The 24,807-nt window shown below is 33.2% G+C and overlaps 1 protein-coding gene across 2 annotated transcripts; it reads left to right on the top strand.

Moving 5' to 3' along the window:
• The first annotated feature begins 938 nt into the window (after positions 1 to 938).
• Positions 939 to 14,261, top strand: PTHLH (parathyroid hormone like hormone). Of its 2 annotated transcripts, none has more exons than XM_051961169.1 (4): positions 939 to 1,507; positions 2,088 to 2,210; positions 8,614 to 9,039; positions 10,388 to 14,261. In XM_051961169.1, the coding sequence occupies exons 2-4, from the start codon at positions 2,110 to 2,112 to the stop codon at positions 10,419 to 10,421; spliced, it is 561 nt and encodes a 186-aa protein (XP_051817129.1). In that variant the 5' UTR covers positions 939 to 1,507; positions 2,088 to 2,109; the 3' UTR covers positions 10,422 to 14,261. The 2 variants fall into 2 exon arrangements, with proteins under 2 accessions (XP_051817129.1, XP_051817130.1); XM_051961170.1 differs by having other exon boundaries at positions 942 to 1,507; positions 13,787 to 14,261.
• The last annotated feature ends 10,546 nt before the right edge of the window (positions 14,262 to 24,807 follow it).

The following is a 24,807-nucleotide window of genomic DNA, read 5'->3' as shown; positions in this document are numbered from 1 at the left end:
CATAATTTAATGGCGATTACATAAATAAAGCTGTTGTTCCTAACTCTATCCGAAGATGCTCTTTAGGAAAAACTCTTTATGCTTTTCCTCTGATTTCCCCGGCAGGATAGCTTTATAGAGAGGTTGTTGAACTGCGTCTGTTGAATTGAAGTGATCTTTTGATGCAATTAATCAAAGATACTTTTTTTTTTTTTGAAAGTAAGGTTTGTGGTGTTGAGCGAGGTGAGAGGCAGAGAAAGGGTAGTGTTAGTGTAACTGGAAAAACGGTGGGAGACATTGTTACTAGGAGTAGTGAACTGTGTGCTCCCTACCAAGAGTGTCACTCCTTCAGCAGGAAAAGTAAGTTTTCACCAAATTTCTTGGACCAGCTCCAGATGTCCCTAACTGTTCTCCGGAAGAAATTCTATCTCAGCCTGAAGGCTAAAACCGTTTTTCTCGTATAAATGGAGACTTCTCCACCCTCCTCTAGTGCCCTTGGCCCTGTATGCTTCCTTTCAAACTTATTGCGGAGAGGTGGAGGAAGGAGGTGGAATTCCCTGCTAATGCCTGAAAAGCTAGAACCTAAAGGCTTTCCCGGAATCTGAGATTGCTTGTTGCTCAGAAGTTTGCCCTAACCCCCTCGAACCATCCCTGCCCCTCTCCTCCCGAGCGCTCTATCAGAAGCATTGCCCCTGTGGTAGGACACAGTTCTGCTGGGCCTGGCGGGGAAAGAGGTGAAAACTGGGAGCTGCCTTAGCACCAGAACTGAAGGTGACTGTATTCAAACTACCTCCTACCTCAAGGGAATGAAATTTCCCAGAGGAGATTAGAATGACACTCTCACCCACCCTACCCCCACCCTCAAGCGTGGGGAGCCCGGGGAGCTACCTCTCGTTTCATCCCTCCTCTTCCATCCTCCCCCACAAACAATATAGAGCTTCTTAGAGTCCTAAAACCGGAGACTTTTAAAGCAAAAGTATGTGTGTGTGCCTTTATGCGCGCGTCTGTCTGTTTGCCTGTCTGTGCTCTTTCTTTATTTCTCCCTTTCCTCTCCCTCTCCAAGTCTCTCTGTATCTGTTTCTCTCTCTTAATCCACAGCCTCCTCCTTCCCCTCCCTCCTCCCCTCCTCTCCTACCCTCCCTTATCCCTCGCTTCAACTCGGCTCTAGGCTTTCTTTCTCCCAGCACATGTTCCTAGGGCGCCACCTCTTTGCGAGTCGCTCACTTCTTCAGCAGGTTTTGACTCCAGAGCGTGTGAACATTCCAGCCCCAGCTCAGTTTCTAACCCTGCTCTAACCTGCACAAGCAAAGCATGCTTTCCAGCCTGTAGAGCGGACCCGTCGTTGTACCTCCCGCTGCTACCATTGCCACTGCCACCGCCACTGCCTCCACTGCCTCTGCTGCTGCCTCTGCTGCTTTTTAAAAAGATCCCTCTGCAACCTGGCTCCCTAGATAAAAAACGACGACATACGCCTTTTTCAAAAGTGTGTGTGGAATCAACTTTCTGTCTGAACACTGCATCCAAGGAGGTATATAAATGTGTGTGTGTGTGTGTGTGTGTGTGTGTGTGTGTGTGTGTGTGTGTGTGTTGTCTCCATTTGTCTCTCAAACGAGAGGTCTGGTACTTCTGATGTTCAAGGAGGCTGACTTAACTAGCGAACTTTTCTTCCCCTGAAAAGGGGGTTTGCCTACCTCCACAGACCCATGAGAGAACTGTTTGCCAGATTCATTAAGCATTGCTATGGGAGACATGTAAATACACTCCTTGCCCTGATGCATATATAAACTATTTCATTGTGTTATTATTATAGAGGAAGTGTCTCTGATTTGCCTCTGTGTATGTCTGTTTTGTGTATATGTGCACGCGCGCGTGCACGATCCCAATTAGAAGAGCTGATTTCTGAAGAAGTGAATGCTGTGAGAGATTCTAGAGAACACTTCTTTTACAACTTGGAGATGTCCTTAATGTAAAAAAGGCTTTTTCTTTTTCATTTTAATTTAAAGAAAGTGAAGTTGGGGGCAGTACGGAGTGGCACTTTGGACCCATTTTTCCCATCTTTTCTTTCTTTCTTTCCTCCTTCCTACCCCCCCCCCCCAATTTCGTTGCAGGTTCCGAGACCACAAAGATACAATGTTCAGGAAATTGTTTCAGCAGTGGAGCTTTGCAGTGTTTCTGCTGAGTTATTCTGTTCCGGCTTGTGGGAGATCAGTGGAGGGGCTCAGCCGCCGACTGTAAGTCCTCTCTTCTCTTCTTGTGTGATTCCTGGACAAATCCAGAGGGGGATGAGAAAGGAAAGTTTGTGGCCGCCTTGAAGCTGGCAGTAGTAGGCCTCCAGGAATTCTCCCAACTTTCCACTGATGTGTGAATGTTGCTACCCACTTCAGTATTTCAGGCTACCTGCTGAAGCCTGCTAGTTGAGACGAGGTCTATGAAATGGACTTAACAGATTGAGCCTCAAAATTTTAAAAATAGGATTTATATAAAAGGTCTTTTTTTAACCTAATGTCCCTTGATCACTAATTTTTTTCCTTTAGTGGACAGTATGGGTCTCATTTTAATATCTAAAAATTGTAAGGAAATTAGATAAACTAGAGGAAGTAAATATGCACTTTTTTATATCTACATATATGCATGTCTTTAGGAATCATAAAATATGTATATTAATTATGAATGGCATAATAATGTAAAATAATATTTAAACTTCTCACTGGCAAAATTCAAGAAGAAACTCCAAAAAGGTTGTGGTAATTAGAGCTATAATAAACATTAAGTAGAGAAAGCTCTTTTTTTGGATTATTGCTACTTCAAAATGTTTTTTTAAGTGGAATCCTTTATTTGATGCTTCTGCTGAAGGACTTGGATAGCCCTCTCCTTTGGAGATATTCTAAGGATGAACTTTGAATCCAAAATAATCAGCCATCCACCCACACTAGAGAAATAACATGACTTCAATAAAAGCATATTACTGAAAAGTTAGAAGAAGGGCCCAGATCAATATTTAACCTGATCACTAAAGGAAAAGGTTGAATTTGAATGTGTGCTTCATGCTCTTTATGCAGTCATTTTAACTGTACACTGAACATCCCAGTTGAAAGAACACCCAAAGTACTATAAAAGTTTTATTTAAAACTACAAAGACAATGAGACTCTGGAGAAAGAATTAAGGGAGAAAACCTACAAATATTAAGTGTAATAATATCCAATATTTACAATCACTTGTAAGCAATTGTTTCACATATTTCCTTATTATTATTATTATTGTTGTTTTGTTGTTGTTGTTAGAACAGAAAAATTTCTAAATGAAATTACTTTAGACATGTCTCAACCTTGGCACTAAAATGAAAATCTATTATGAATCTCCTAAGGCAAACATGTAAAACATTGTACTAAAGATGAAGCTACATTGTTTTTTTTCAAATTATCAGTTTTACTGGTGCATTTCTGAAAATTGTCTTCAGATTTTCCCCCTTATGTTTGAAACTGTTTTGTTCAGTTCAGACATAAAGAAAATCAATGTTTAGGTGTATGTAAATAAGAAAATGTGACACACAATTAATAATCTATTTACTTGGCCAACAAGCACTGAATTGGAATGGAGCCAATTTTTTTCTTTAAAGTTTTATAAGAAATATCTGTTTTCTGTTGTGTGGAACCACTTGTGAATCATGATTACTTCTCCCTCTCCACAATTACTACACAAAATTGTGCTGAGTTTTTTTTAATGCTATTTTAACTCTTTTTTTGGCCATAGTATGGGAAATACATCAGAAATCAGTTAGCAGCCAGTAACACTGTTACAGTTTTGTTTGTGGGTGAAACACAATCTCATAGTTAAATACTCACACTCTGTAGACAGTTATAAAAACTACCACAAAACATTGCTATAGTCAATGATTAATCATCACATTATATTACAGCCAGGCTTTTTCATGGAAGCTTAAATCATCAGTAGACAAAAATATTACACCAAATTACTACTGCCAGATGGAGTTAAAAACAAGTCATTAGATCTGCAATGTCACCAAATAACAGTCAACTGAATGTTAGACAAAACATGAGTCTATTAAAAATACGAAATAAGTCAATTTCTTGAAAGAACTTTTATTAACATATAATCAAGTCATATTATTCCCCAATCACTCTTCAAACCAAATTCCAGGAAAACTGTTTAACCTCAACAACATAAATATTTCAGTACCCCCTTAGAAATTCCTCAGTGTTTTAAGGTGTTAAGACATAGAAGTATTCTTTTTAAAATATAGTGGGTAGTCTTATAATACAACAGAACTTAGCAAAACTTCCTAAAGCACGTGAAAAAGAAAAATATTGGAAATATTGCAAGTTCTGAAGTTTGAGGACTTGATACAAAATAGATTTAAAGTGTGTGAAGGAGATGGGGGGAAAGAGGCAATATCCAATGAATAGTCTTAATATTAGAGACATGTAGATTCAAATTCTGCCTCTGACATATACTATGTGAACATGGTCAAGTAGTTTAGCCTTTTAGTACTCCCAGGTGACTCTCCATAGCTGTAAATTGTAGGATAATTACCCAATTGCAATGTTAGTTGAATTTTCCTAGAGTAGGAGTTCCTCCACACTGTTGAAATTGCAGGTCCTGACTAAAAACCAAACATTTACTAAGGCAAGAGTGAATGAGACAAAGACCAAGAAGCAGGAAGCAGAATATTCCAAGTTAAAATACTTTGGGCTAGTAGGTGGGTACATTTTGCATTCAAACTGTAGAATGACTCTCTCCAGTATATTCATAAACTTAAAACATCATTGGCTGCATTTGCTTTGGAGTCAGACTTGGTCTATTCCACTTAATAAAAAGCATTACTTTTGACTGAATCATTTGAGTTGGAAGGGACTTTTAGTGAGTCATCCTAATTCTAACACCCTAACCCTGTCTCTTCCATGGACCACAGAACTTTTCTTCTCCATGTTTCCTTAAGAGCCAAGCTGCTTTTCCAGTGGCCTTCTCCATTCTGTGCTGAGGGAGAAATTTCTATCGCACTGTTTGCTATCTGTACTTCTTGACAATTCTTTAAAAACTTAATCTATTTCCATGAATATTTACCAGAAAGCTATTTCCCTCTGAAGTAAAGCAGAACAGTGATCCACATAAATCTTGATTAAGAATTCTTTTCTATATACTTTGTAAAAAAAAGTTTATCAATATTTAAGGAAAACAATGAAGCATATTATAAGGATTTGTTGTTTTCCTTTTAATATTGGGCCCTGAATAATAAATGTGACGTGAAACATAATACTATGTCATCTTTTGTGGAAGTATAGAATACCAGTGTAATTAGAACAGACATATCTCTCAAATATTATATAACTATTTAGATGGATAGCTCCTCCATTCTTCCCTATACTATATATATATATATATGTATGTATATATATATGTATGTATATATATACATATATACATACACACACACACACACACCTTTTAAAAGGAAGGTTATTTACTCATTTTAAAAGAGGACTAGAACTTAATTCATATGCCTGAGGCAAAATCTAGGACAGGTCATTCATTTTTAACTACATTTTCAAAACTGGAATCCTTGACACATTAAATGAAGTACCAGAAAGCATTTTCTGTGATAATCACAATTAGCTACCAATAATTTTGTCAGACAAGAAGAAAGCATTGCTCTTTACAAAAGATGAAAGATTTTAAACTAAGCAAAGTCATATAAATCTCTCTGATTTTTGTAAAACAGGAGGACTGAATGATAACTAATTTTCCCATGAGAAGTATCCTGAGAAAAACCAGAGCTTAAGTTAGGAAAGCTAAGTGACTCACATATGACAGAAGCACAGTATGCCAATGAGAATGGGCATGAGCAAAACTGACTTTATTAGAAGAAACCAACTATTTTAAAAGTTAAGTTGCAGCTAACAGAATGAGTTAGTCTGTATTACAAAATTAGAAAATGGGATAAATGGAAAGAATATCTGTTGGAGCAATGAGTGAAATAATACAGAATATGTTATGAATGATTAATGGCTGAGATACTCTTGTGTATATTTGGCATTTTGTCAAAGGATGCTTTCTAAATCCCAATAACTATGAGATATAAAATCTATTAAACTTATTTAAAAAGAAAATACAAAACTGCTGCATTTAAAAGATGTAATTATAATATTGTACTTCCAAGTATGCAGAATATTAAAAGTTCCCAGAATATTAAAAATTCCCATGGACTAAGTGAATTTTAATCTAGTAACATGTGGCACCTTCAAAAAGGAAAAGAGACTACTGCATGGTTCATTTAAATCAGGCTCCTTTTAAATTCCTTTCCATTAAGTAATGTCTTCAAGTCAGTCAGCACTTTAAAATATACAAGGATAGTTTGAATGTTAAGTATAATATCCAAAGAAATTACCATTTAAATCTAAAATCTCATTGTGTACTTTACCTTACAAAGTTGCTAAACACCTCTCATTTAGATAAAAACTCTAGGAACCATAATTATTTATTTTGTAATGTAATAATAATAATTTTAGATCATGTGATGATGGCTATACTTCAAATGCCAAAGGTCTAGATTGCTCTCCTCACTACTGCAATGGTTCCCACTAGTCTTTATATTACTCTTGCTTACTCCTCTCAGGAACCAAAATAAGAGATACTTTAATTTTCTAAAGAGAAAATAAGGTGAGGAAATGTAAGATATTTTCATTCCTGTGAGGGGAAAGTGTTACTTTGTCAGTCAGTGAGTATGGATATAATGATACCTCATCTAGATGTCAAGATATTTGAGGAATAACCCTTCCAATTCTCCTCAAGATATATTTGAGATTAGCCCTTGTTAAACAATCTTTTTAATGTTTTAGAATCTTTTCTTATGGCTCATTGAATATTATTTACCTTTATCCTTTAGAATTTTATGTATTATCTTTCTGAAGGCAACAAACTAGTTCTCCAATCTGCTTATGGAGGTTGGACCACAAGTAAACACATAGTTTAGAAAAAGATGGAAATAACTTTCTCTGAAAGTTATATGATTGGAAATCTGGCTTATTAAACTAAAAGTTCACCTAAATAACCTCAGAATAGCTTTTATGACTGAGAAGAGAAGAGGAAGGTTAGGAAAAGAAGAGATAAACAAATTTGTATGAGACCAGAGATAATTTAAAAGGGCTTTATAGGAAATGAAATAAGCAGGAATAATGGGGAAATAATGAAAGTTCTAGTAAAGATACAATGTATACTCACGGTTGGAAATCCATCAGTCAATATATCACTACAAATGAAGTTTTAAAAAAATAAATATCCCCTATAAAAATTTTAGTTTCCTACACCTTTATATTTTTCACTGTCTTTGCATTAAGTGATGTTGTACATATGTTACACATGCTTTAAAAAAAAATCAATGTGTATAACAAGGAACTTATTACCTTCAAAGAAATGTTATAAGACAAGCAAAGACACTAGAAAGTTGAATTCCTCAAATTTAGAGGAGCACTTACTTCTATTACTTGAAGCATACTTTTAAAATAGCAGAATTGTATTTAAATTGTGTACAGTGAAGCCTGCTAGTTAAGTTGTTTGCCTTTTTTCAGCTATTTGAAATGTTGTCATGTGGAAGATGAATTAAATCTGTTCTTTATGGTTCCAAATCCAATGGCAGAGTTAGAAGTAGTGAATGGAACTTAAAGAGGCAGATTTCACTTGGATATAAAGAAAAATACTAACAACTAGAGCTACTTGAAAAGGGAACAATCCATTTCCCACCTCCATCCTTTGCAAAAGCAACATGTTCCTCTAAAGAGCTGCATTGGGAGAGAGTGAATTTTTCATTACTGGAGATTTTCGAGTTTGTTGAATGATTACTTGTCAATAATGATAAGATTCATGTTTTGAGTGGGAGTAGAACAAGTTGGTATAGTTAAATCTAGTATCTCAGCAGTTAGCATTTATTAAGGGCCTACTATGTGTTAGGCATTCTGTGAATATAAAGGCAAAAATAAAAGTTTAGTCCCTAACTTTAAGGAACTTACTCTCCCCCCAGAAGATAATATATGCATATAGTATATAATAGAATACATACAGCACATAACAAATGCCATATACAGGAAGTAACATTTAAGTTGAGCTTTGAAAAATACTAGCAATTTTTAGAGGTGGAGGTGAAGAAAAGCATTCCAGGCACAGAGACAAGAGTGTGAGAAATAGCAAGAAGGGAAGTTAATTAGACTATTAAAGTAGTGAAGGGGAAGAAGTTCCTTCTCAGTTTGGCATTCTATGGTCAGTGTGTGGAAGGAGGCAGATGTGTTTTAAAAGGACTCAGTAGTAATTTCTTCTGCATTTTTAAATCAAATTTATTGACTTATTCCAGGAACTCATACTATTAGAAGGAGTTTCCTTCCATAAAACTCTGAAAAGAATAGATACAAACCTAATGATTCATGAGGACTTAGTCAAACATCATTTCTTTTCTCCTCCAACTCCCCTTTTCTTTAAAAATAGTAATTCTAAGTGATTTTGGTATTGTAGTCTTGTTTATAATGAACTACATGAAGAATTAATAGAATCAAGGCATCTACTAGTAACTAAATTGTAATTTTTTCCTGCTTCCTCTCCCCAAATTTTTTTGGTTTTTTTGTATTTAGCAAAAGAGCTGTATCAGAACATCAGTTTCTCCATGACAAAGGGAAAGTTATTCAAGATCTACGACGAAGAATTTTTCTTCAAAATTTGATTGAAGGTATTAACACAGCTGAAATACGAGCTACCTTAGAGGTTTCTCCTAATCCCAAACCTGCTACCAATACAAAGAACTACCCTGTCCGCTTTGGAAGTGAAGATGAAGGGAGATATCTACTAACTCAGGAAACCAACAAGGCACAGACATATAAAGAGCAGCCACTGAGGACATCTAACAAGAAAAAGAAAGGCAAACCTGGGAAACGCAAGGAACAGGAAAAGAAAAAACGGCGAACTCGATCAACTTGGTTAAACTCTGGAGTAGCTGGTAGTGGGATTGAAGGGATTCACCTATCAGACATCTCTGGGACTACGCTGGATCTCAACTTACGGTAATTAAAGTTTTCTAGGCCTATTGCCTAACCTTAATTATTCTGAGATACTGTATACATTTTCTCTACAATTCACATAAATCTTGAACTTTGTCCCTATTGAGACGATATATAAATCATAACAAAAATGAGAAGAATATAGTCTACTCTACAAAAACACTTTTTAAGACCTCTAATGACATTCTGTCAGAACCCTACTAAAGTAACTGGAGATTCCCAACCCTTCTAAATATCTTTCCCCAATTTAGAAGAGGGATTAGATTTGTGATTTCACTGATAGAGGGAACTTCCAAGTAAGAAAGCTCCTATCAATACATATCAATACTTTCTCTGCAAGTAATAGAAGTAGGGAAGGAATATTTAAGAAGTGAGTTGTCCAGAAAGTACAGAGACAGTATGGGTAAAGAATAAGACAAATCCAAGACTTTATGGACAACTCTCTAGTCATTATACCATGTTGCCCTTCCCCAGTCTAAGTTAACCAAAACTAAGCTTGAATATTAATTGATCTTCAAAGAAGTTAGTGGCTGTGTCCTTGATATAAAACAAATGAATGTTCAAATATTGGCTTTTAACTGTGCTCTTTTCATCTTAAGGAAAAAGAGGAATTTCAGCTTTCTCCATGTCTACAAATACTACAGAATAATATATATTATGTTGTATATGTATAATATTGCATTGCATATATACAATCATGTTACATTGTATATGTATTATGCATGTTCAATTGTATTATATGTGTAAAACAATTTCTAGGTAAACTATATTTCCAAGTCTTCAACATTTTAATTCATTTTATTTTTCTGATCTGAAATTCAATTCAATTTATTTTAACAAGTATTTATTGTTCTAGGTACTGTGTTAAGTACTAGGGGTTCATGACAAGAACTAAATAATCTTACACTTTACTATGGACTATAACTATTGAGAAAAATGTGTACTGACTTTCAAAGAATTTACCCATATACTGTTAGAACGCAAGCTTCCAAGAGTCCATCAAACGGACCTTATTAAAGGAAAGAGCTCATTAGTGATAATGATAGTTTCACTATGGACTTTTTTGTCAAATTTTATACTAAATGCTAACAGTACTTTTGATATCTAGTTATGATTACATTTGTCATGAAAATGTTGTCAAAAAGGTGCCAAATATTAACTCTGTTTTACAAATGGTAAAACTAAATCACAGGGTATTTCTGTGACCTGCCCAAGATCACAATTAGAATTTGGACTAAAACTTAAAGGCCAGGTCTTCTCATTTTCAGTCCAGTGCTCTATCCATTAGATGATAATGCCTTCCTATACATACATTTCTACTGATAGGATTTTTTTTTTTTTTACTTTTCAGTACAGAAAACCTATGGGGTTTGAAAGACAGATGAAAACAACACAAGAACACATGAGCTGCAACCAATGATTTCTTATCATTCAATACTCTTCTCCATCTCACCAATCTTTTCCCAATTCTCTGGCATACAAAATGATTTGTTTATAGGCAATTCTGAGCCTGATAATCAGCATCACTTCCTGAATTAGTTGACTAAAATTTAGTTTGTAAATTATATCAAGTGCCAAGTTATTTGATGTCATTAGGATATCTAAAACAATAAGTGATAACATCACTGAAAACTGCTTGGATTCTATGAATGACTTAGCACAGATACTGCTTCTGTAAATTACAGTAAGGCCTATATATCTTAGATAATTTGCTGATAATTAGTAAATATCTTCAACATGTTTTAAGATATATTCCTACATGTACATATGCATGAAAGTAAGTAATGAAAACTAGTAAAATTAATTATTAGATTCCATTTCTATTTGATTACTGCTACATATGCTAGAGGTCTGAAGAAGATAACATAAATACTTTATTATGGATTTTATTGGCTTTATTATGGATTTTATTGGCTGACAGTTTAAGTTTTCAGTGCCCTTGAGTGTATAGAGAAATTATGAAAATAAACACCAGTTCTTGTAACAAGGGCCCAAAAGAAACCAGAGTAGATCAAGTAAAAATCAGACATCGGCCTGATGAAATTAGGTCTCACACCCACACTTGTCTGCCATGTGAAACTTTGCCCACAGGATTGGCAGTCAATCCAGTGCCTAATAGGCTAAAAAGAAATATCTGTTTCTTCTTTCTATTCTCTTATTGTTAGAAGCCTCATGGAACTAAGTTTTTCAGTTATAGCAGATATTTGTATTCTCTTAATATAGTATTATAGGCAAATTATAGAAGAAAGAAAGTCACTGGTTAAAAAAAAAAAAAAAAAGGATGGGGCCATTCAAAATTTTTAAGCATATAGGATAATAAGCCATATAAAATTTGTTTGGCTGACATATCTCTTAAGTTTATATTTATATATCTCTTCAATTATATTTAAGAAATGTAAATGTATTTTATGTTCTTTTTCAGCACTGAATTAAGCCAAATAAAACTTTTCAGATACAAGTATGAGACCACCAGGGGGAGAGGGCATCTAGCCATTCTTAATGTCCTGCCTGTCTTATTCTTTTCCTGGAGAGGGGAAAAATACATTATTAACAAAATTTTCTGAGAATGGAAAAAATAGAAACTGGTAAAATAGTAAGCTTAGAATACTTTATAATATCTATAGAGTTTTTGTCTTTTAAAAATTATCCAGATAGCTTTTTTGTTTCTTTTCATATGATATGCACAGTAGGAAATGGATTGCTTTACTTTCTAAGAATTACATCATGATCATGTTTTTGATCTGACATCTTACTGAAATGTCATAATTCAGAAAAACATTGTAATTATAACTTTAAATCAGATATCTTCTTAGTAAATGCCTTAGTAAATATTTATTTGAGAAAGATAATAATATATCAGAGTTCCTCAATAAATGAGAGGGCTCAGAAGGATAGTGTGTTTGTATATGCATGTTTGTAATAAAATGCACCTGTCCATTGTACACATGAATTATTTACTTAGATGTTCCCATATTCAGGTGTGTGCATATGCTATAGGTGAAATCACAAGAGAAGACAATGAGCAAATTAACTGAGCATTTTAAGAAGTATTTTTAAATTTTCCTTTGGTTCTTTCATTTTGATTTGGAAGGAATAATCAACATAGTCTTAATTCTTTACTTACTGATTCTCAATACATTTCATCAACTAGTAGTTAATATTGAAGACTTTTCAAAGCAGTGTTGTTTTGAATGCAATTGTTTGCCTTTCTCTTCAAACAAATTGCTGGATGGTAACTTGTGGGAAATATTATAGAAAGAATTTTTATTCAGCAGAAGTTGAACTAGACAGATTAAAGTCCCTTCCAATTCTGAGACACTGGGATTCAGTGAGTAAATGAGTAAAGTCGGGAAAATGACTGAAAAAGTAAATAATTTTCAGTCATTTTCCTGACTTTACTCATAATATATGAGTATACTGTCTTCTCTGCATTTTGAAAAATCCCAGTATAATTAGGAATGCTAGTCCATAGGTCATATTTAAAGAGTCATGGTATCATTGACTTAGAGCTAGAAAAGACTTCAGTAGTTATCTATCTCCTCTTCTTACAAAGAAGCAAACTGCAATTTAGAGAAATGAGTTATTTGCCCAAGATCACAGAGGTAGTAAGTGACCAAGTTGGGATTCATAATAAAACTTCTCTAAATGTCTAGTATGCCTTTTGCTTCATACAACAAATAAAACCCCTAAATTGTCAAGAATTTGTTCTTTTTATGTGTCTCACACTCATATCTACCATGTGAAACTTTGCCCACAAATACCAAGTGTTAACTTAATAAAAGTAATAAAAGAACACATGAGGAAGTAAAATGCTGCTGTTTTTTAAAAGTCAATTCACTTTATCCCCTAAATTTCAATATGTTTTCTTTCATTTCTAAATTAATATTCATTGGCTAGGAGAAATAAGCAGAGAAATGTCTCAATTTCAGTTTTGTTTTGTTTTGTTTTGTTTGCTTTAAAGTTGCAATCATTTATGGTTTTCTAAAACTATAGTAAGATTATTAGTATTTATAAGTACTGCTGAAGATAAATCTTTTGTCTGTCCCCCAAATCATAAATGAAGAATACTGTATTTAAATATGATTCACATATGTAACACAATATAAAATTGAATTCATATATCAATTAATGTCAAAAATTTTCATTCTCGCCTAAGCGAGAAGTTTTCAAAATGGATTCAAAATGACAAAATGGTAGGCCAAATGAGACAGCATCAAGAGGAAAACTGAGCAAAAACAGTCAATATCTAGGTTATGCAATTATAGAAATCACAGAGGATCTGCCTAAAGCTTTGTGTAAAGGCAGGGAGTATAGATGAGATATTTTACACTTCTACATCATTTTCAAGTTCATTTTTTTCTCTCTCTCTCTACCATGCTTAGAAGGTCTCTGTAAGTTTTCTTTTCTGACAGCTTTAGCAGAAATACTTTTCCTTCTGATAATTTTGTTTTAATACAGATAGCAGTTTCAGTTTCACAGGCTTAGTGATTTGAAAGTGGTTATCTACAAACTTTCCTATTGCTTTGTCTGTCCTCAAATCATGTGTCCAAAGAAATTCTAAAGGGATATTTGGGCTCTACTTTACTCATTGCTATTCCTTAACTCCTTTGGAGGAAATATTTAAGAGTTAACATGTCTTTTTTACTTTGTTATGTTATGTTCTTTAATTTTACGCTTTTCATGTTTCACCATTTCATATGTAAAGAGAATTAATCGATTTCTCTCTTTTTTCCCCCTTTTTTCTTTGCAGGAGGCATTGAAATTTTCATCTGAGGACTTCAGAAAACATATTGCAGTATTCTGTAATAGTAAACATATGGAAAGTATTAGAAATATTTATTGTCTGTAAATAATGTAAATGCATTGGAATAAAACGGTGCCCCTTCTCTATTGCTCAATGAATTGGCACATTGGTCATTGTGAATTTTCTTTTTTCCCTCCAGGCTAAGCCAATTATTATCCCATTTTATCATAATTTATTTTTTGAATGATGTATTTATTTTGTAAATGTATCTTGGTGCTGCTGACTTAATTTTTTTGTAACATAATGCACTTTAGATATACATATCAATTATGTGGATAACTGACACAAGTAAGTGTTGCTATTTGTGGTTCATTTTAATGAATGCCTAAGTATAATTGTTCAAACTGCTTTTCCTCTCTGCATGTAAAAATAGCAGTATTTTGAATTTGTAAAGAAAGTCTAATAAAATATAATCTACTTATGCTGTGACTCAAGAAAATGGTGTCATTTAAAATTTTTAGGAAAAGAAACAATATAAATTTTTTAAAACTACATTTGAAAATTGTCTTAATTTCAGTAAGATTGAATTGGCGTGCTTTTAAACTGTTTAATTTATATTTTGTTCCAATTTATTATTTCAAACCAATGACATGACTGAGCCGCCTAGACTTCTTTTGAAAATAGAAGCAGGGTTGGCAATAGAAAAATCCAATTCAGATAGCAAAAAGGAAAGGGAATTAGCTATAAACTTAACTTCAAGAGAAAAACTAGAGATTGTTCAGAAACTTTATACCATTCAAAAGCCTAACCAAAATAAAATATCTTTAGAATCTCAAAAAAAGGAAAAGAAAGAAAGAGGGAAAGGAGGAGGAAGAGGAGGAGAAAAAAAATCTTTAGGTTAGTAGACAGAACAACAAGAAGATAGTCCTCAAGGGAAAGGGTTGTTTAAAATATATATAAATGTTATTATTATTATATATTATCATATATATAATAACCAATGCCTGGAATAGTAACTATACATATAATATTCTACTAAAATATCATATTTTTCTCATGGTCATTCTACTTATTTTATGCTATTTTGCTGAGAAAATGCAAGATTCTGACTACAACAGATATAAATTTCCCCTTAGCTATAGCTTAGCAATGAATTACAGATAAAGAATTAAATGCAATTAAAGTCAAACCAATAGAGAAAGCAATTATAAAGTTCTTTTTTTTTTTTTCTGAGCTTAATGCAGTGCTAAATGTTCTTGGAGAAAAAAAAAGACACCCTATTTTCAAGATTCTTGAATCTTGTTCAGTTATTTGAGCTTTACTGGCAAAGATACTGGAATAGTTTGTCTCCACTCATTTTATAGATGAGGAAACTAAGGCTTACAGAGTTAAGTGACTTGCTTAAGTCACTTAAGTCACACAGCTAATAAAGTATTTGAAGCCAGATTTGAATTCAGGAAAATGAGTCTTCCTGACTCCAGACCTGGTACTTTATCCACTGTGCTTTCTAATTGCCTAATTTACTGAGTAAAGATATATATATGCATATATATGTAAAATAATAATTTACATATTTATACATAATATAAAATATAAAATAAATATATATTTAATAAATATATAAAAGACATATATCCATAAATACAAACATATATGTGTATGTGTTTATGTGTTAGCGGCAGTGATAGAGAGACTAGTGTGATGAATAGAAAGTAGATCTTGGAATTAAGAAGAACTGAGTTAAGTCAAGAAAATCTGTGATTCTAAGCAAGTCACTTGATCTCTCTCACTGCCATTGTCATTGCCATCTAAATCTATGACTACAGTTACAGAGAAGTTTTAGATCTTCATTGGCCAAAGAAATTTCCTCAAAAATTCATTAAATCAATGAAATCACAGGTCCATATTATAAACAAAAGGAGGGATGGGTGGGGGAGAAACTACATAGGAGGAGAGCATTGTATATGTACCCATATATGTGTGAGATGTGATATGAAGTAATCATTACTCTTGGAACATTGTAGGAGGTGAAATTGTTGAGACCAGAACTTTAAAAACTTGATTTTTTTTAGGACAAGACAGGAGAATTGATGTTTCATACAATCTCCAGGAGATCAAAATCTGAATAAAGAGATCAAACATCAGAGAAACAAGGCTTAAGCAATAGGTTTCAATCTATATCGTCAAGTATGTGGTCAAAATCAGTCAATCAATTAATGAACATTGTTAAGAATTTAGTGGAGGAAATTTTAGTCTTATAAAGTCAGATTTGCCCAAGCAGATGACTAGAGTATGGTGCCCGGGTAGTGACAAGCAAAAAGAATTGTGATCTGGGGATATCTCTTCTCTGGGAAGCCAGATGAAAACCAGGCAGAATTCAGTCCCAATGAATCTCAGATAAGAAGCAGAATTTTAGGAAAGGAGAAAAAAAGTAACTACTAGGGCACATATGGGCTCTAACACAACAAATGAGGCAAAACTTAATTTACAAGAATTGTCCCCAATTAGCATACAGTCATCTGCAAGACAAATAGTACCAACCCACCTCATCTATGGATATGTAGGTCTTATATGTCTGCTTAGCAGCTAGAATCTGCAGGGTGGATAAAATAATCCACTTAAAGGAAAGCATGAGCAGGAAGTCAAACAGTTTATTTATGAATAGGCAATGCATAAAGAAGTGAGAAATAATATGGTGTAAGTCATAAGTACTATAGGAATCCAAAGAATGAAAAAATATTTGTGGTCAGAGGGTAATCTAAGTTTTGCCTGATTTTTGACAGAATTGAATTTGAGAGGGAAACTGTAATGTTGGTTTTATTAATATCTTCTCTCAAGAAATGTGACCTTCAGAATAAAGCCAATTCAATGATTAATTAAGCCACATCAATACATAGAGTACATAAAATGTTTGTTAAGATTATATTGGAGAACTATTATTTGACATAATTCTAAAGGGACCATTTAAGTTTTAATTCTCTTGCTCTCCCCCTCACCCCAATTAGCTCTATACCAGACAAGTAATAAATGCTTACTAAATGTACGTTAACTAATTTAATAAATACTAACAATTGCAATGACAAGAGAAAGAAATTAAAGGTATCAATATTGGTTTAAAAAAGGTTTAGCTCTGTTTGCTGATAATATAATGATTTATTTAAAAGACCTTAGAGAATCAGTAAATTACTTGTGACAGTACACAAAAATCATAAGTATTTCAACATAGCAATATCAAAATCTAGACGGAAGTGTAATAGAAAAATAAAACAAAATAACTACAAAATATGGAAAATGTCTATCTAGACACACTAAAGAATTATAAAACCCTCTTTTTAAAGTAACTTAAATAATTGAAAGGATATTCACAGCTTATGATTATATTATATTTCTAATTGTATTTCCAATAAGATAAAAATGATGCAATACTAATGTAATACAAAATTCATTTGAAATTACAATAGATCCAGAATATAAAAGAACATAATTTTTAAAAGTAGGAATGAAAGGGAAATAATATGTTTAGGCCTTTAATTTTATTATGATGCAGTAATTATCAAAACTGGTACGGATTTTTTAAAAATTAAGTCAATCAGTGGAATGGAATACAAAAAGAAGAATGAGAAATAATCAAACTCAATGATTGAAAAATTCTAATTCACCTATAGAAATAACTTTTTCTCTATTTGAAACAAACAACTAAGAAAACTGGAAACTAAACTATAATAGATTTAGAGCTAGAAAGTACTTTAAAAGCCACCAATTTGTTCCTCTCTTAATTATTAACTTCACAAAAATTTACAAACAAAATCTTGTCAATATGGATGGTGGGGATGGAATGACTGCTCATGAACCTGGAAATATCTATTATGTAGAATTTATATTTATTTTTAAAAGAAATATTAAATTTAACACTATAATACCAAACTTGTCCTAATTGTCTGACAATATTCTTAACTTATTTGTATTCTCTTCCTTAAATTTTTCATTGATGTCTTTTTCTTTTCTTTCTCTTGAACTATCTGTTCCCCTTCTCCTCTCTAACTCAAGCCTTCCTTTATAATAAATAAACATAGTTAAGCAAGACAGATAAATACATGCTGGCTATGGTTGAAACTATGAGCCTCTGATCCATAACCTTTCAGTAAAGATGTGGACATTATACTTCATTATTATACTTCTAAAGTCAGGATTAGACATTACATTGATTGGAGTCGTTAAGTCTTTCAAAGTTGTTTTATAGTATAGTAGTCACTATATAAAAAATTTTGCTTCTGCTCACTTCACACTGTCAATTCATATAAGTATCCTTGGTTTCTCTGAATATATCTTTTTAAAATAATTTCTTATTTCTTTCTTTCACTTCACACTTGTATTAGAAAAATATTCTATAAAGATCATTTGATATCGAAAGAGAAAACTGAGGCTGAAAGATACTTTCTTAAGATAAGTAAGACCAATAAGTAAGAAAAGGTTTATACAGAGGAGTAGGGAAAATCCTCCCCCCCAAAAAAAAATCATAGATATTATTATCAAAAAAGGTGTTCAAGAAAACATGTATGTCTACCAAATATATTTACTTTTTCATCTCCACAAAGTTTTTCTTTGGGCTAGAGTATCTTCGCCCAAGAAGAAATTATCAAAAAGGTATATAGGTGTTTTTTAATAAATGATACCTTATAAGAAATCAGTTGTAATCCATTATTAACTGAAGCCAACAGATAATAAGATATCCCCTTATGCTTATTATTTGTTAACAAACAATAAAGAAATAATTTTGAAAATTATTTGATTCAAAGGAACAAAATTCTACCTTAAGGGCATTCTTCCAAAAAGATATCTTCCCTACATATGTCAACATCATAAAAAATTCGTTGGAATGGAAGATATTAATAATTTTGTTTGGTGATCCACTAATAGTTAAAATCAAGCAAGGGCAAAAGTTAGAGAGATGTATGGTTTCCAAAAGCATTTATCACTGTCATGAAAGATATTCCTTGTAGAGTCCAAATGGAAGAAGGATTCCAAGTAAAGCTGTATCAATGTCCATTTGTGGATTTATATTATTCTGACAGCATTAAGTCCTAGAATATGAAGAACCTTTTAAATGAGATCCATAATCATTCAAAACAATGATAACTAGGATGTTTATAATGATTTGAAGGTCACAAAACTATTTACATATATTATCTCATGTAATCCACACAACAGTTCTGAGAAGAGAGGGGGTCAATGATTTTCCCAAGATCACATGGTATTTGAGGCAGAAATTCTATCTCCAAAATTCTTAGGGCCATGCTATCAAAATAAAGTAACCTAAGTATATACATACAGGAAAAAGCAAGTAGATTAAGAATTTTTATGATATATAGCACATATACATAAACATCTAGATAATTAGGTTATCAGTAAGACTCATCTTCCCAAGTTCAAATCTGGCCTCAGATACTTATAAATAATGTGACTCTGAGAAAGTTTGCCTCAGTTTCCTCATCTGTAAAATGAGCTGGAGAAGGAAATGACAAATCACTTCAGTATCTTTGCCAAGAAAATCCCAAATAGGATCACAAAGAGTAGAACACAATAGAAATGACTGAACAACAATGTATTATATACACAGAGATAGGTACTTATTAATATAGGTATACTATTTATATATGTATATATATCTTAAACAATTACTACAGATATACAATGATTGAGCTAGAACTGAACAGGAGAGTAGGTTAAGTTGAATTAGATATACCATGCTTTTAATGAGTCCAAGATTGTTGTTGAAATGAATACCAATATTTTTCATGTGATAAATATGACTGTGAATTGTGGAATACTTAAACCTCCAATGAATAAACACTACAGATCACCAGAGAGCAGATAGAAAGAGAAATTAATAAATAGGCTGAAGCATATTAATCAAACACTTACTCTGCACCAGACACTGTGCTAATTACTCAGAATATAAAAAGAAGCAATCCCTGTCTTCAAGGAGTTTACAATCTAAAAGTGATTTATACAAAGACTACATATAAAATAAATAGTAGTTGACAGAAGGAAGGGATTGCAATTCAGAGGGATTAAGAAAGGCTTTCAGATGTTATGGAATATTATTGTTCTGTAAGAAATGACCAGCAGGATGAATACAGAGAGGACTGGCGAGACTTACATGAACTGATGCTAAGTGAAATGAGCAGAACCAGGAGATCATTATACACTTCAACAACGATATTGTATGAGGACATATTTTGATGGAAGTGGATTTCTTTGACAAAGAGACCTAACTAAGTTTCAATTGATAAATGACGGACATAAGCAGCTACACCCAAAGAACGAACACTGGGAAACAAATGTGAACTATCTGCATTTTAGTTTTTCTTCCCGGGTTATTTATACCTTCTGAATCCAATTCTCCCTATGCAACAAGAGAACTGTTCGGTTCTGCAAACATATATTGTATCTAGGATATACTGCAACATATCCAACATATAAAGGACTGCTTGCCATCTAGGGGAGGGGGTGGAGGGAGGGAGGGGGGAAAAAAATCGGAAAAGAAACGAGTGCAAGGAATAATGTTGTCATTATAAAGTAATCATTAAATAAAAAAATAAAAAAAGAAAGAAAGAAAGGCTTTCAGGAAAAGATTTTAGTTGAGACTTAAAGGAAAATGGGTTAGTAGTTGCAACAGAGAAAAGAAAGTGTTCTATAGAGAGAAATGATCATTTTAAATTGGGGGGGAGGGGGAGGAGAAGAGTAACAGAATTTAAGATGATGATGATGGCTTAAGTTGCTATAACCTATCAGATGGGTGAGCTGCAATATCAATGTAAATGACCTTTTCTTGAATTAGCCAAGGTCCAGAAGCCAAGAAGAATTTTACTAAAATTATGCAGATAAAATCAGTTTCTGCAAACTTTCTTTGAATTTGACTCTCACAAAACCAAAACAACAACAATCAAAAAAATAAAAAAAAACTCACTTAAGAGGAAAAGAGAGTTGGAGAACTATATATAATTGCTGATTATTTCTCAAAGAGAGTGATAATGAAGGTCTTTTTCTCCACTTTTAGGATTTTCTTAATATACAACTTATGACTATTTTCTGTTTCCTTCACCATCACCATCTCCACCACAACCATCTCTCTTCCTATCCCCTCTTTTTCCCTTTCTCCCCAACACACACATACACACACACACACAAAACTACATATTTTTAAACTATAGTCTCTTGCATTATAGAATGGGAGGGGACCTTAATCTAATCTGATTCTCTCTATATAAGGAAAACAATAATTAGTATTTATACAGTACTTTAACAGGCAAAGTGCTTTGCATATACAGTTTCATTTGATCCTTAGCATTAACTATGTAAGGTTATTGCTACTATTGTTTACAGTGAAGGAAACCAAGGAGAAGGCTAAAGTGATTTTTCCAGTCAGAGTCACATCATAATTGCCTGAGACCAGACTAGAGCTCTGGTCTCCCTGATTCCAAAGCCAATGTTCTCTAACTGCTGTGCTATCTAGGACAGAGCAGTGAAATGACTTGCCTTAGTTCACATAAGTGCCTTTTCTATTGTACTAGACTTCTTAATGACATTAATACTTTCAAGAACATATTAAGTCATATTCTATGATCAGCTGAAAAGATTAGTCCTGAAAAATCTTCATGACCAACTTTTTTGGCATCATCTTCCCTTGTCCCAAAGGCTAGTATGCAAATAAAAGTGCTATGACAATGAAAATCATGGAGGAGTTGAAGCATTTCCTGAGGAGTAGTAATATGTCACATCTCTAATGCCAGTGTCACAGCTGTTCCTTTTTTTCTCACTGCCACTCTATACCAGTTGTGCTTTATTTAACCCACTGAATGAATGTGGGTGGAAGAACACACTTTTTGTTATGCTTTGTTCCTTTGACCCCTCTACAAGTCACAAAGAACAAAAGACATATGATGCTTCTAAAAACATCTTTAATTTATTGCACAGTACCCACATTATAGAGTTCAAAGAGATGATTATTGCAATATACTCCACTACTATTATTTAAATTTAATTTAATTTTTAAATTTAATTTTATTTAATAAATTTGCAAATATGGTTTAATCTATATACAACAAGTAGGTGTCCTCCAAAAGTGTTGGGAAAACATATCTTTTTCACCATTTCTAATGCATAGAGGAAAAATAAAACAGATCACATAGTAAAAATGATTTTAAAAGTGTTAGAACACTGTATCTGGGATCACTGGATAGGATATTATAAAGACAAACTACAGTGCAATTTGTAAAGATTCTTCTAGTGTTCATTATTTATAAATAATATGTCTTTGGGGTCTGAGAGCTCTCTCTAGAGACATCAATCCACAATTTTACTTGATCTCAGAGATTCCTGCTGTGAGAACTGTGTAAATCTTCACCTATTTTCTTCTATTTGATAATTTGAGTAATTTAGAAGAAATCTATAACATAAAACAGAATCTCATTGTAAAATATTATATTACATATAGTGTTATAAGAGAATATTATTATAACAGATTCATATTATAACAGAATTGGTTCTATTTTTATCAATGATTAATTATTCTGTTGATGAATTTGAAAAAAATTTTCTTACTCTCTTTCACCTGTTATTTCTATTTCCTGTTATTCTGTTATTTCTACCTTCAGAATAAAATGTATTCTTATCCCACTCCAATACATTCTCTACTCAGCCAGGTTTAATCATAGTAATACCCTATTCAGGGTATTCTACAGTCAGGGATTCAATAAATTCTAATGGTTCACTCTTTACCATCAGGTTAAAAGATGAAATTCTTTATTTGACTTTTAAAGCCTTCCTACCTTTCTACTCTACTTACCTTATCACTTACTTCCCTCCACATAGTTTGGGATTCAGTGACACTGGTATCTTACATGATACTCCATCTCCAATCAGAATTTTCACATTTTGTCCCCTATGTGTAGAACTCTTTCCCTTCTCTTTTCTGTCTCTTGGCTTCCTTCATGGCTCAGCTAATTTTCCATCTTTTGCAAGAAACTTTTGCTTTATTTTAGTGCCTTTCCTCTGAGACTAACCTCAATTAATCCCATATATAGCATGTTGATACTAGTTGTTTGAGTGAGCTTTCTCCTAGACTATCAGAATCTTGTGAGCACCTATCTTTTTTTGTTTATATCCCAGTACTTATTACAGTGCCTAGCACACAGTAGGTACTTAGTAAATGCATATTGACTGATTGACTGTGCCCCTTTCAAGAAATATTAGACATGACCTGCAGTTGTTTTCATGCTATAGTGGAAAAAGCATTAGACCAGAAAATAGGAGTCCCGGTCCTGCCATGAATACAGATGCAATTTTAGGAAAGTTACTTAACCTCTCTGCTTACAAAGTAGTTTCCTGTTCTGTAAAACAAAACTATCATAGATTATCTTTAAAATTCCATTTAGCTCTATTATTCTATAAAGCTTTGAGCCTACAATTTTGTTCCATCTCAGTTCTAATCATATCACAGTGTAATATATTTCATTAAGCTGAGACTCTAATCCAGATTTTGGCAAGACATATTTCCCCAACAGACAAGGTTAGAAAAGTGTACCTCTGAATATCATTGCCCATCAGAAGAGTTGTGTCCTCACTATAACACATTAGACTTATAACAAAATAAATGTCAAGGTATCATGGAAAAGAGAATTTTCCAATGTTAAAAATATGTTTATTATACACAGTCACCTACTAAAATTGGTTTTTTAATAACTATGGAAAAATCTAAGTACTTGCAATGCATTAATTGTATTCAATCAGGCACAGCAATTAGCAAAACTGGAATTAGAAATTCTATCTTCTACCACTACACACCTGTCAGATTGGCTAGAATGACAGGGAAAGATAATGCGGAATGTGTGAACTGGGACACTAATATATTATTGGTGGAATTGTGAACACATCCAGCCATTCTGGAGAGCAATTTGGAACTATGTTCAAAAAGCTATCAAACTGTACATACCCTTTGATTCAGCAGTGTTAATACTGGGCTTATATTCCAAAGAGATTTTAAAGAAGGGAAAGGGACCTACCTGTATGTGCAAGAATGTTAGTGGCAGCCCTCTTTGTAGTGGCCAGAAACTGGAAACTGAGTGGATGCCCATCAATTGGAGAATGGCTGAATAAATTGTGGTATATGAATATTATGGAATATTATTGTTCTGTAAGAAGTGACCAGCCAGATGATTTCAGAAAGGCCTGGAGAGATTTACATGAACTGATGCTGAGTGAAATAAGCAGGACCAGAACATCATTATATACTTCAACAACAATACTATATGATGATCAATTCTGATGGACATGGCCATCCTCAGCAATGAGATGAACCAAATCAGTTCCAATAGAGCAGTAATGAACTGAACCAGCTATACCCAGTGAAAGAACTCTGGGAGATGGCTATGAACTACTACATAGAATTCCCAATCCCTCTATTTTTGTCCGCCTGCATTTTTGATTTCCCTCACAGGCTAATTGTACAAGATTTCAAAGTCCAATTCTTTTTTTTTACAGCAAAATAACTGTTTGGACATGTATACATATATTGTATTTAACTTATACTTTAATATATTTAACCTGTATTGGTCAACCTGCCATCTGGGGGAAAGGGTGGGGGAAAAGAGAGAAAAAGTTGGAACAAAAGGATTTGCAATTGTCAATGCTGAAAAATTACCTATGCACATATCTTGTAAATAAAAAGCTATAATAAAAAAAAAAAGAAATTATATCTTCCATTATCAAATCAATCTTTTCTACTTTATCCTAAAAGGAATTATTCTTCTCTCAGGACTCACAAAACAAGAAACAGTGAGTAGAAGTTGCAGAAGGGGAGATTCAGATTCAATGTAAGGCAATACTGCCTAAGATTAGAACTAGAAGTGACTGTCTCAAAAGTTAGTAAGTTTGCTGTCAATGGAGGTTATTAATTCAGCCAATGATGTAGAGAAGATTCTTGTTTAAGTACATGTTGAACTATATGACCCCAGGTTACTTCCAAG

The sequence above is a fragment of the Antechinus flavipes genome, chromosome 5 (genome assembly GCF_016432865.1).
Source record: "Antechinus flavipes isolate AdamAnt ecotype Samford, QLD, Australia chromosome 5, AdamAnt_v2, whole genome shotgun sequence".
Lineage (NCBI taxonomy): Eukaryota > Metazoa > Chordata > Mammalia > Dasyuromorphia > Dasyuridae > Antechinus > Antechinus flavipes.
Note: the sequence above shows the minus strand (reverse complement) of the source record. Positions and strands in the feature narration are given on the sequence as shown.